This window comes from Schistocerca cancellata, chromosome 2 (assembly GCF_023864275.1).
Source record: "Schistocerca cancellata isolate TAMUIC-IGC-003103 chromosome 2, iqSchCanc2.1, whole genome shotgun sequence".
Classification (NCBI taxonomy): domain Eukaryota; kingdom Metazoa; phylum Arthropoda; class Insecta; order Orthoptera; family Acrididae; genus Schistocerca; species Schistocerca cancellata.
Window position 1 is genome coordinate 821,813,986 of NC_064627.1, and position 14,448 is coordinate 821,828,433.

Below are 14,448 nucleotides of genomic sequence, written 5' to 3' on the forward strand. Positions count from 1 at the left end.
AATGAACCATAATATGAGACAGAAAATGGGACAGTATGGGTATAACGCGGAAAAAAAACTGAGACAATTTAGGCCTCTACAAGTAGGATTAAACTTTAAAACAAGTTACCACATTACATGAAAACAGTAAAAATGTAAGGAACTATAAATTAGCTCCAAAATGTATCTTTTCAATAAATTGTACAACAGCACTGATGAATACATACTATCCTATATTGTGTGTGGATGAAATAGATATTAAGATTTTGATGTTGATTTTCCAATATGCCAATTTTACTTTGTGTGTTGTAAAAACTTTGACCATTATGTACACAGGCTATTGAAAAGTATATAGGTGTCTCAGCACTGTTTTAGGCTTGTATGTATTTTAGAAATCTGATCTACTTATACTGCTTCATGTTGTAAACTTACGATGTATTGTATGACTTTATTGTTGTATTACACCCATAATATCATCAGAAATATGTTCTCACAGTATCATTCTGATTGTTAACTGACTTGTCCAATATCTAATTGTACCCATGTACACAAAAGACAAAAAGGATCAATAAATAAAATAAACCAACATTTTCTCTTAACATGAGGTATATAAAACATGTGAAGAACAGTACTTGTTTAGGCTAACTGCAGGTTGCAGAAGTGAAACTATAAATATGCACTGAAACACCAGAAAAATGCACCTGAAACTTTTAGTTTAAGGAAAATTTGAACTCAGAGCTGGAAATCTATCTTAAATCATGTACTGCAAACCGATTTCTGTAAATAAACAAAGCCAGTATTAACTTGCTTATATAAAAATATAATCACAACAAAATTGATTGATGTACAATAATATTTACAGAATTATTTAACAACACTGAAGGCAGCACTGATGCAAAGACATTGATACATCTCAAATGTCTTTATGATCTGTATGATAATTAAACATATTTGTAAAATGTTTTGAATCTGCACTTCTCTGACAATAGTCACAAATGAAACATCATATTTACATTACACACTGTGTTTCATCTGCAGCAGGTAACATCACATTTCTTTTTTACAAGGTTCATTTGAATTTTTTTATTTAAATAAAAGTTAAACAACTACTTAAGTTGTTGTATGTGGTAGACATAATGTCTGTAGCACTTAAAGCTCCGTAGACTGTCAGCATTTATTTTTCAAGATGGAATTGGTTTCACAGAAAGCCACATTTTGATTGTGTCATGATAGCTACTAAGCCACTGTATATTTCCTTCAACTGTCTCAAGTGCCTGACTGCGTGCTGCTGTTCCAGCACCAGCCTCTGGATACTTTTTGAAGAACGCTTTCATCTGCAACAACCACATGAAAATGAATAACTGCAATACACCAACATAATTTATAAAATATAATAAGACAACTCCAATGGTTTCACTCACTGAAATAATATTTAGAAGAGAAAACACACACACACACACACACACACACACACACACACACACACACACACACACACAGAGAGAGAGAGAGAGAGAGAGAGAGAGAGAGAGAGAGAGAGAGAGAGAGAGACCTACATTTTCAATCAGACCACAGTACTGGAAGAATCCAACTACATTGTGCACAAATATAGTGTTTTGAAGGACAATACAAGTTCAAAAGCAAAGTTGAAACTTTTATATATGTGAATGTCTACTGAATACTCTACTATATACTGAGCAATTGTTTCAGCTCATTCCTTTGTGTGAACTTTACTGAGAAGATTATTATGTGAATAAATGATAATTTACTTCATGTACCTGTTTTAAATCATACTGTAATTTGTTTGCCTTTTGCTTTAATAAATTTATAAAAATAATCTCACCATCTGGATTCAATTATAGATGACTCCTGTTAGAAACATGAGATGCAACAATGTTAACTGTTAACAGGGCCCTATCAATACAATTGTAGAGAACACTTATTTGTTGATGAATATCAATATAGAAAATCATGTTATCTAGAGCTTGTGTAAGCAAAAGTAATATATAACAGTGCAGTGATAGTGTATTGATAATACTTTGTACAGTTTAGTGTTAAATCCTTTTTTTCATTTTTTAATGTAAACTTTGATTCATTTTACATTTACAGATTTTCCTCTATGATGGAAGCTGTGTGGTGTGGTGTGTGAATGAACAAATGAATGAAAAAAACAACTTCCATATATTTTATTTTGCTCCATTAGATCCCAAGGAAGCACCCGAAATAAGAGTTTTTTTTTTAACTTCTTTGTGCTACATATAGCTTTATAAGCCATGTTGTTACACAGTCATTTAATTTTTAACCTGAATAACTACTGTATTTACACTAGTTTTAATGGCAGGATTTTTTTTACTTCTCTTGCCACTGAATCTCTTGATTATTTATAACATTAAATAATTAATAAATAGAAACTATTTATTCTATTCATTTTTTCAGTATTCTCCTTACTTTAAGTTTTACATTTTTGGTGTACTATGTTCGCTTTTGAAAACGAAGAAAGTTAATTCTCGTACAAAAAAAAGTGCTGTATCAGGCTCTGTTTAACTCTTTTTGCCTTTCATTTCATTCCTATTTCACCTTCTACCCAGTTGTTTTTCTTGTGTTGCTTCTTGTTACGGCCCACTTGCTGATCTCACAATTAATTCAGTACTCATTTCTAGTTTCATGAAGGACACACAGTTCATCAGTCCTTATGAGTTCTCTATTTAGTTTGGATATCAAAGACTGAAAACTTTACTGACAATGTCAGTTCTAAGGAGGTGAGTTGGCGTTTTTGGTATTGATCTCCAGTGTTTAGAAGTTGTTTGAATTAAAAATGAAAAGCACAAAGCTGTGGATGTTTCTTAATGTTGTAGAATATCCATGATTTTGTGTTTTGTATTTATAGTTATGAATTTATTCTACCAAGCATTGATGAAAGAATCAATTAACATTATTTAAGTTACCATGTTATTTACTAAGTTCTGGCATACTGGAACAAGCTCCATAGTAGTTGTTGAGGTTTGAGTGAATTCATTTGGATGCACATAACAGCCTAGTTTCTCTCAAAATGGGGTTCAGATCAGTGCTTTGGATAGGTCACTTTAGCAAATACATACCGGGTGATCAAAAGGTCAGTATAAATTTGAAAACTGAATAAATCATGGAATAATGTAGATAGAGAGGTACAAATTGACACACATGCTTGGAATGACATGGGGTTTTATTAGAACAAAAAAATACAAAAGTTCAAAAAATGTCCGACAGATGGCGCTTCATCTGATCAGACTAGCAATAATTAGCATAACAAAGTAAGACAAAGCAAAGATGGTGCTCTTTACAGGAAATGCTCAATATGTCCACCATCATTCCTCAACAATAGCTGCAGTTAAGGAATAATGTTGTGAACAGCACTGTAAAGCATGTCCGGAGTTATGGTGAGGCATTGGCATCGGATGTTGTCTTTCAGCATCCCTAGAGATGTCTGTCGATCACGATACACTTGCGACTTCAGGTCACCCCAAAGCCAATAATAGCATGGACTGAGGTCCGGGGACCTGGGAGGCCAAGCATGACGAAAGTGGCTGCTGAGCACACAATCATCACCAAACGATGCGCACAAGAGATCTTTCATGCATCTAGCAATATGGGGTGGAGCACCATCCTGCATAAACATCGTACGTTCCAGCAGGTGTTTATCAGCCAGGCTGGGGATGATGCGATTCTGTAACATATCGGTGTACCTCCCACCCATCACAGTAGCAGTTACAAAACCAGAATCACGCATTTCCTCGAAGAAAAAAGGCCCAATAACAGTAGATGTGGTAAATCCAACCCATACCATGACTTTCTCATCGTGCAATGGGGTTTCCACGACAGTTCTAGGATTTTCGGTAGCCCAAATTCTGCAGTTGTGGGCGTTGACAGACCCTCGGAGCCTGAAATGAGCTTCGTCGGTCCACAACATGTTACTCAACCGATTGTCATCTTCCGCCATCTTTTGAAACGCCCACACCGCAAAGGCCCTCCGCTTCACTAAATCGCCAGGCAACAGTTCATGATGCCAATGGATTTTGTACGGATAGCATCGGAGGGTACGCCTAAGTGCCAACCAAACAATTGTGTATGGAATGCCGGTGCGACGTGCAACTGCAAAAGCGCTGACTTCCTGGTGCATAGACATACCCGCTACTGTTTCCATTTCTTCCTGAACTGTCTCAGCAGCATTACACCTTGTGCTCGGTCAGCCACTACAGGATCTATCGCCTAAACAACTCGTGGCTTCGAACTTCGAAATCATTCTCGCCACAGCTGCATTTGTCAACGGACCTTTACCCATTTGAATCCCCTTCCTATGGTGATAGGATCGTAAGGATCATAACGCTGAACTAGCACATTCCCCATTCTGATAATACAGCTTCACTAAAAGCGCCTTTTCAGGTAACGTCAACATGCTGCGACTGCTGGCACATCTGATTCTCTCTCTCATTACAGCTCCTTTTATACATGATTGTCATGCGCAATCACTGACGTTTTGCTGTCCAGTGCCATTTGTTGGACATTTTGTGAACTTTTTTTTGTTCTAATAAAATCCCATGTCATTCCAAGCATTTGTGTCAATTTTTACTTCTCTATCTACATTATTCCGTGGTTTATTAAGTTTTCAAATTTATACTGGCTTTTTGATCATCCGGTACTTTGTGAAAAGGAGTATCATCATGAAGATACAGAAAAATTCAAATTCTAAATTATTTGGTGATCATGTTACTGTTTAAAGTGTCACAAACAACTGTAGATAATAACACTACACCTATCAGCTTTTCTTAATATACATTTAATGATGTTTTGCTCTCTCACCATCTTCAATCTTGATATTTCCTAATTTTCTGTTTTTCTTCCTTTTTCTTTTATTTAAATATTATTAATAGTTAGTTTTGGCTTATGAAGTAAATGATCAACAAAATAACAATATTTTTCTCAATAGATCACAGACAAAAAGAATTGTGAAAATGACCTGCACGGTCTTCAAGGTACAGGTTTTATGTCAAAACGCCAACTAATAAATATATATTCAGTATCGAAACTGATCATAACTGATGCAAAAATAATGTAAAAAGAATAAGACAAAAGATGTACTTGTGCCAGACATGAGCCAAAACTGATCTGACTTACTACTCTGATTGAAATTATAATCTTTGGATTACAAACTTTTAATTTGCTTAGTTCTCAAGTACGGTAATTAAAATATGAGGCTTACTATAAATTTAAATTGGTATCCTTGTGAAGAGGATCATTCTAGTAGGTAAAGTGCAGAATTTCAGCATTTATTTAATTACCAGTTTTCATTGTCCAATATGGCAGGGCAGGTTACGAAAACAAAGGACCATCATGCTGAATTTGGTGTCCTGGAGTCTTCTTCTGAAACCCCCAGATGATGGGATACAAGGTAGAGAGAAAAATACTGTCTAGTTTCTCTGAGTGGACATCCCAAGAGAGGATGAGGCCTTCTTTGTCCAAAAATAGCACTATCTATTTCTCCTCACTATGGTGTCATCATTGTGGAAAATAAAATATTACATAGATTTCAAAGGACAGCCTCCAGCAGGAGCAAATTTTAGACACATCTTGATCATTTAAAAAAATGCAGAGCAGAATGTAAATGTAAAAATGGACCAGAGAGGCTATGTAAGCCCTCATCCAGACACAGAGGAGAATTAAGCTCAGGATTGGTGAAAGGAGAAGCCTGTGTCATGTTTCTGCTAATCAGTGTCCAAGGCCCTCCATCTCAGTTGGTGCAAAAGGAGCAAACACACGTAGCTAGTCACAGTTATGGATGAGAAACTTCTTTTGCACTCATTTTCCATCCCAATCATGTCATCCATAATAGCTTGATAGCTGATTGGCTTGCACCAAAGGGCCATAAATTTCATGTCTGACCAAGACTGGCATTTTCTAGGTTTTTGTTTTCTGGTAGAATCAACTAAATCCATGCAGCAACAACTCAATGAGAGAATATTCTGACAAAGGCAAAGGGATTCTCTCTTTTCTGTCTGCAGTGGTATGAGATTCCCCATAGGTAACCTTTGTTCCAATAACTTGGAATCCCACAGCTCAATGTGATGGTCTGCACTAAAGTGCCATACTTAAAGGGCCAAAGGATCCTCGAGTACTTTGCTTTTAAGAACGACCTGGTTGGGAATATTAAATAAATGAATGCTCAAATAGTACATGAGCTTCTAGAATATTTTGCCCTCTTTGTGCTATGCCATTCACTAGTTTTGAGTAACTGGAGATGTGACTGCTGCTATGATCTTCCACCAGTACCTAGTATGTCAAGAAGGGTATGTTAAGGGCAGTGTTGAGATCAGTAGACTTAACATTGTATTTCCTCTATCTATTAACTGATGTAGCACCAGGCTTAAAGGTGTGCAGGGCTTGCCAGAGGTCTTGTAGCAATCAAGTATATAGCACATTGACAGTCAACAGAATGAAAAGTATTTGTTTATGCTTTAAAGAGACAGCTGCTGATTTTTATCTCCCTTTCTAATATTTACTGCTTAGACATTAAGACAAATACCAGAGTTGTGTTTACTCACCTCATCGAGTTTTTCTTGTGAACTAAAGTACTTTGTTATAGTCCGAATTAACTGGCCTAAGTATCTATTGTTCAGTGTGAATCTCTCCACCAAGTATTCCCACTCATTTCTGAAACAAGGAAAGTCTCATGATTTTATGTGCAAAATGTCACTTAAGTTGAAAACTACTTTAAGACGAAAGGATCTACCCTATTTTAAAAGATTTAAGACAAATGAAATTATATTTCTCTGTCCTAACATGCATCACTTATTGGATTTTCATATAATGCACTCAAGTAATGGAAACCAAAAGTAAAAGCTGCAGAATACAAGAATGAGAGATAGGTTGTGTTTAAAATTAGCAGATGTTACAACCATGTTGACAAAATGACGAGAAAATTACTGCTGAATCTTCATCTACTGAAATTGAACAACACATCTGCTTTTCAAAAGTAGAAAATGGACATGATGAAGATGAATTTGTTTAAAATCATACAAACAAGCCTAAATGCTAGTTCAAAAGATACATGAATGCCATGAAACTTGCAAATTTGAGAGCTCAATAATAATAATAAAAAAAACATAAATGATATCTAGGAAATTATACCCAAATTATCAATTCACTGATTTACTTGAATCTTGAAATTTCGTTTTTGGGGATAGCAATTGGTACACAGGCTGTTTCTTTGTGAGAATTCTCCTTCAACTATGCGAGGGTCCCTTGACATGCAAACAATGTATTGTAGATGTCCCTACAAAAAAATCACAAGGGAGGCTAAACTTGGACATGCCAGCCACAGATGATTGCCCTTCAAGAAGATCAGGTGCTCACAGAACTTTTTCCACAATGCATGTAGTTCGAACTGTGTGTGCTGTGGCCCCATATTGCTGAAACCACACATACTAAACATCAATTTGTGCAAGACTCACTAACGTAGACAAATCAGTGAGAATTTATATTTAATGACACTTGTTTTCTTCAAACCACAAGGACCAATGATCCCTATTCTTGGCAATGTATACCAAACAGTTACATGTTCTGAATGAAGGGGCCTTTCATTACATTTTCTGGGACTGTTGACACTGCAGTAGCACATGTTTTATTTATTCACACCAGCCAGCTGAAAGTGCGTCTCATAACTGAAGAACATCAGCACATTATGAGGTTACTTTACAAACAACTCTTCACTCACATTCTGACTAGCAGAAAAATTACATTCACAGAGTACTTGCACCACAACCAAATTAGAAATTAAAAATGGAGGTGGTTATGAAAAATTCGTCTCACAGAAGAATCAGAAAGTTATAGGGAAAATGTATGCTTGACTGCTGAGTGCCGAAGAGATTGTAAAAATCACTAACTTACTGCTTTGACATTCAGTGGCGAACTCATGGGCCATGGTAACCCCCCATTCTTCTTGTTTGTAAATTGTCAGTGGCCCTGAAGGCGTCGACCCACAAAACATCTGACTGCTGGCTGGGAACAGGACTTAAGGTGGCTGTATTGAAATGTGCATAAAATTTATACTGCACAGCAACAAGCGACTGATTGTTAGAAAAGTAGGTCTTTACCATAATTACACATTGTTCATTTGGCCATGCATTGTCACTACTGGGGCATGTGTGAAAGAAACTTCCTGGCCCCAACTTCAAATGAAATCATCCCCATCCTTACTGCTACCACACCTTCCTCAGTGGTGCCCCATTGAAATTTCGTTGCCACACTGCACAAGCCACACAACATAACAATGAAAATAATGTTTTTTCAAGTGAGAGGAGCAAAGTACTCTCCACTCATTGTTATTATTTCTACCATTCTAAATTTTCACACGTGTCCTTCCAGTCAAGTTCTTTAAGGAATTCAAATTAAGAATCTTATCACAAATATCAGTAGAAATAAATGTACTTCTTTTCAGGCTAACCCATAAATTTGTTGACATCTTGATGTGTTGGGTGTTCTGCTGGATATCAGTGTTACACTGATACCCTACAGGAACCCAGTACCTCAAGATGTCAGTAGAACTAAGTACTGGAGAGAAAAGTTTAAGTATAATCTGTGCATTTTTATTGCACACATGAATTAATGAAAACTGTAATATTTTGCATATCTGTTAGTTTTTCCTTAAAATTAATACTAATTTTAGTGTTTGACAGGACAAATTTATTTAAAAAAATTACCTATAGAAATCCCAAATAATTTGACTGCCCACAGGATTGCCCGAGATGTAGCCAATGACTGTAAAGAAGTCCTGTGATCTTATCAAGCTCTCATCCTTTGTGTAGTTGAGGTACCTGAATAAGAATAATACAATAAGACATAAAAATATATTTTACTTGTGTTAATACCAATAATACTCAAGAGAAAAATAATCTGTAATTTATTAAATAACTGGAATTGCCACTGTAGTTGTACATGTACCAATACTATGTGAAGATGAATGAAAGCTGTAATCTGAGCAACTGTGTTCACATTCTTGTTTATATTTCTACAGACAGCTCAATGTGTCTGTTTCATAACCAGTGGCTAGTGCCATCCATTCTACAGTTTCTATCCCACTTATGATTTTCCACTATCCGATACACTGCCTGATAGAGCAAATGCGAAACATCAAGATGGGGAGGAGAAAACAAAATGACACTTCACAATTTTAGATGTGATGTGATGTCATTTCAGCGATTACAAAATTGGATTCAATTTATAATACTTGATATAATGAGCCCACTAATAAGTACCACATTGTATTCCTGCTCCCCTGGCCTGGCTGCATTCACTGATATGTTTGAGAAATGTGTCATAAAGCTGCTATGATATCTTTTAATGCAATCTGGCCCACAACTGTTGTAAACAGTCCTTGATACCCTGGATAATGGCACTGGGATAGACTTGAAAGCTGAGTTAGCCCCACACATGTTCAATTAGGGACAGTTCTGGGGAACTTGCCAGTCAAATAACTACCTCAACACCATACAGACAGTTTGTAGAGACATGTGTCATGTTTGGATGAGTGTCATCCAAAATGACTCCATGATACTACCACATGTGAGGTAAAATATGAGCTTGTCAGGAAGTCTGTCATATACCACTGTGCCATGAGCTTCCCAATGGCTCCCCTCACTGTGACACCATGAGTAATGCCACTGTCTCTCTCCAAACCAGGTCACTGTCATACTTTCCGATGAAATCACAATTAATTAATGAACACACTGCAATGATATTCATCAGCAGTCCATGCTCCCCGATCATGGTGCCACTGTGGTGTAACAGGCAGCCTACACATGGGACAGTAATTCCCTAGTCCAGCTGCTGTTAGTCTCTGACAAAATGTGCAGGATGACACAGAATATTGTAGAGAGGCAATTACTTGTTCTTGGATGGCAGGCACGGATGTGAAAGGGTTGTGATGTTCTTGGTGGAGAGTACGGTGGATCCTCCCTTGTGGTGGTCAGACATGTTCAACCAGAATGTTGACAATTAGTGAACCTAATCTCAAATACTGATGCAGTCTAACATCAGGTCTCTGTCACGTCTGAATGTCCCACAAATGTGGATGCTGCATGATTCAACCAGCTGGCCAAATGGAGACCCACATTGACACCTGTTTCAAATTCTATCAGATGCTGATAGTACTGTCTCAGACAAGTATGTGGTATCTCCATGTCCTTCACAGTGATCACTTAACACCTAGTGCTGTTCATGAATCTTAATACCCTACCAGGCATGGTAACAACACTAAACATGAACAACATTAATGCACTTCAGTGGCTGTTCTACCAATCAGAGAGAAATGCAGCTCTGGTCATTTACATACTTGCCAATGGTGTGTACATGTATGAAGTTACACTGACATCTGATCATGTCTTCTAGATGCTTTCCTCTTTCTGTCTGGTAGTATATATATTTAACATTATATTTCTGCATAATAAATCTCTCTTATTATTGTCTCTGTGTAAATATATTTTATGATGTAACATTGCTACAAAATGTAATAAGTGTATTAAAATTATAAACTGTGCATCAACTATAATGTACATACATTTTGTGACATAATTTAATAATGATGTAATAACTTGATAAAACCACCGAGAAAAATTGATCATTGTGCCAGTCAACTATGTTTTTCTGTATATCTCTGAAATTAGTACAGATGAGTTAAGTAGTGCCAAACAAACAGCTTAGCATTTGGGGATTGTCTGCCCATATTTCATTTATTACCTGCGAATTGCCTCCTCATTTTGGATCCCTGCAAGCCCATACAGTAGTTTTGTTCTTTCCTGTGCGTCTGTCTCAGCAACATATAATTGCCACATCTGTTCCCAGCTTTCAAATGACCCATTTGCTGACATTCCTGTAGACAAGAATTTAGCAACTGTTAGAAATAATCTTCATTTTCATGGCAACTTCACACCTAAAAGCTTAAGTATGACATTAAATTCAGTGATTGCTTCTTAAGGCCAGAAGCAAAAGTGAAGGAATGTGTTCAATTTTAGGACACTGCTCTGTACAAGTTGTACAGATTATTTCTTTGTCTACTTTTGATGTTTATGGCAAAATACAACCACATGAAGTCTTATACTATAGGTCTTATCATATACAAGGGAGATTCAATAAGTAATGCTTTTTATATATCTCTCTGTCCACCTTTATTTAACAGTCAAATTTATTCAAAATGAAAGTACAAATTTAGCTCAATGATGTTTCTGACTCAGCGAGTACTGTTCAGTTATCATGTAACCGGAACAGCAAGAACTAGAGCACTGTAGATACATAAAGAAATTTAAGAACACATTAAATCTCTGACCAAGACTGAGTGAGGTGCTAGAATTGTTAAGTGACATTGGGAAGGATAGTGTCATTCATATTTGAATGTTCCATGGCGTGCCTTACTGCCTTCATCCTATCGGAGCTTATGCTCTGTCTATGATGGTGTTATTGATGTCAGCTTCCTATCTTTTTTCTGATTTCTTTCAAAATGTCCTTCATCAGAATAAAAATGTTGTAGGAGAAGGAAAGGATGTACAGGCAAATGTGAAAGACTAAGAAAATTCTCTCCAAACCCAGCTAGCACAAAAGGTACAACATGTAGGATGTTATTAGGAAATGACTATGGACAAACAGCCAACTCTAATAATAATAATTTAAAAAAACAATGAGCTGCTGATAATCAATATGTGAAAGATGAGATCTCAAATCTCCAAGTAAATAGATCTGGCTGAAACAAGCTGCAGAATGGAAAAAAAGTAAATAAGGAGGTAGGGAGTGAATAAATATACTACTGATCATAAAAACTGCATCCCCAAGAAGAACAGAAAATAATAAAACTTGACTTATTATGTGTATGGAATATAGTAACAAGAACAGACGATTAATTTTGTAGGAGATTTATGAGTGAACAGAAGGTGAAATTTAGTACATGGTGCTCAAACGCAGTCAAACATCAAGTCGAACTGAATTTGGATGACAGATACCAGTAGGTCATCACATGGCAGTTGAACTCTGTGCCAGAGCTCATCATGGTGGCTGGGAAGGGATGGTATGTCAAAATTTTGGCAACCCATGACCAGATATTTTCAAATGGCAACAGATCTGGAGAATGTGCTGCTTGGGCAACAGTCAAACATGCCTTGTATCGAGGTAGGTCACAACATGTCTTGTTGAAAGATAATGTCATGGAGATTTTGAAGAGAGGGCACAGCCACTTGCCTTACATATCAGAAATGTAACAGCTGCTGCCCAACATACATGCTACATTAAACAGAGGTGATTGTGTTGTGTACCCTGTGGAATCCCATACCATCACATTAAGTGCTGGGGCCCATATGACAATGAAGATTACAATCAGGCAACATTCAACTTCTTCGGAGCCTCTTCACATGGGTTCCATCATGATGCTGAATGCAGAACTGGGACTCATATGAGAAGATGATGTGGTGTCACTTTTGTGCTCAGTGTTGTCGTTAGGCACAAAACTCTTTATGTCCACTCCTGCTCCATTGCTGTGAGTGGTTGGGCTCATGTGACATGATGCTCACACTCTGGCAGCTTGTCGTTCACTAGATGTAATGCCTCAGAGTCACCATCAATATCAGCCTCTGGCAGTGACATTAAACTCCTTCCCCCTGAAATCAGTACATAGAATGGAAAATGGCATGGCCTGTGCATGTTTCAGCAGGGGAGAGGGGGAGGGGATGGAGTGGCAGAACTCTCCACCAGCAGATACAGAATCATAGGCTTGGGGGCTGGCCCCCACACGGGGCCCGCCCAAGGTCTGCAAGAGCAGCAGAGGTAGCAGTGTGCCAAAGGCAGCAGGTTGTGTCAGTACAATTTCTGTGAGGAAAGGCAGACTCCAAAAATTATGATCCCCTCACCAACCTTATGACAAGTGGAGCCACATGGCGAGGATGAGAGGGACAGTGGTGGTGACCCTGGTCTCTGTCTTCGTAATCAGTGACAGAGGCAGAGGTTGGTTTGGGGATATTGATCGTGACCTTGGTTGCGAGTGGAGCTGTGACGGGTGAGGTAGACATGCCTGGCTGCATCATTAAACAACTGACAGCCTCTGTGGCATACAACGAGCACTTTGATCCTTTGCAGACACTAGCCAAATGTGTGCACCCAGACGCAAGTGCCCTGCGTGTAGACTGGCCTGCACATGAGCTGGGCACATTGTTTGGGATGCAGGAGGTCCAACAGGGTCAGATCCCAGTGTCTGTGCTCAATTTTGGCCAAACTGATTCCGCTGATGGCGGGTAGGGAGGATCTATATGTTGTGAAGAAGCCGTAAAAGGCATAATTGGTAGATGACATCAGCAATATCTTCCATATCTGAATGCTGAATGCCCAGACCACCTGCCCAGCCTTCGTGTTGGAGGCAGGATGAAAGGGGGCAGCAGTCAGGTGTTCAGTGCCATTGTGGCAACAGGAGACTTGGAACTGTGCCAGTGAAAATTGGGGTTAGTTGTCGAACACCAAGCCTCAATGGCAAAAATGGTCTTGAGGTGCAGGAATGGTAGTAGGATTAGAAGTGGACTGTATCTAAAGGACATATGGGAAGTTTCCACCACTAGCAACCACAAAGCTTCTTGAAATGGTATGGCAAAATCAACTTAGATCTTCTCCCATGGGTGGTCAGAGCAGGGATATTGCAAGAAATGTAGCACAGAGGCCTCCTGATTGTGAGAGCAGGCATGACTAGAGTGGTATGTACATTCAATGTCAGCACTGATGCCGGGCAAATGCCTCCACATGTGACATCTCCCAGTGCAAACATGAAGGAGCTGGAGGATGGAGGATAGAGTATGAACAAAATGACAACGCTGCATTCAGCTTTCTGTGGCCAATGTTAAGACACACTTCATGGCATTGAGCCTGTAACATAGTGAAAAATAATTGCAAAAAGCCAGATGGTCTGGTGGGAAACATGCTGTGGTCATCCTTTCTAAACTGCAGACAAAACTATCTTCAGAATTAGGTCACAGGAAGATGCTTGCACTACCTCACGCATGATAAGCAGGAATTTATCCATGGTTTGTTAGAGATGTTGATCCAGAGCAAAACAAACTGTCTCCTTGCGGCTGAATTCCGTATCAGGGCCAAGAGGAAGGTGGGACAAGATATCTGCATTGACGTGTTGGGCGAAAGTGAATTTCATAGTGGTACCCACATAAAAACAATGCCCGGCAATGTGATACTGCGCCATGTTTTCCAGGGGCTGACCAATGCCTGAACAATGTCAGTAGGTGGAACACTTAGCCATACAAATACACATGAAATACGTTGACCCTGTAAATAGTTGCCAAAGTCACCGCCTCAGTTTGTGAATAGTTGAGATGCAGTGCAGTTAGCATTTTGGAGGCAAAGGTGCTTGAGCATTCAGAACCATCTGAGACCTTGTGAGACAAAACCACTGCACTGCTG

The 14,448-nt window shown here is 38.3% G+C and overlaps 1 protein-coding gene across 1 annotated transcript in view; it reads right to left on the minus strand.

Annotated features, from left to right (window-relative positions):
* Positions 1 to 778: 778 nt before the first annotated feature.
* The window catches only part of LOC126158956 (glutamyl aminopeptidase-like), a 478,517-nt gene continuing 464,847 nt past the window's right edge, over positions 779 to 14,448 (minus strand). Inside the window, exons 16-19 of the mRNA XM_049916478.1 lie at positions 10,747 to 10,879; positions 8,712 to 8,825; positions 6,555 to 6,663; positions 779 to 1,313 (exon numbers count right to left, since the gene is read on the minus strand). Coding sequence (XP_049772435.1) covers positions 1,161 to 1,313; positions 6,555 to 6,663; positions 8,712 to 8,825; positions 10,747 to 10,879 — 509 coding nt within the window. The 3' untranslated portion in view covers positions 779 to 1,160. The remainder of the gene's footprint in view (positions 1,314 to 6,554; positions 6,664 to 8,711; positions 8,826 to 10,746; positions 10,880 to 14,448) is intronic.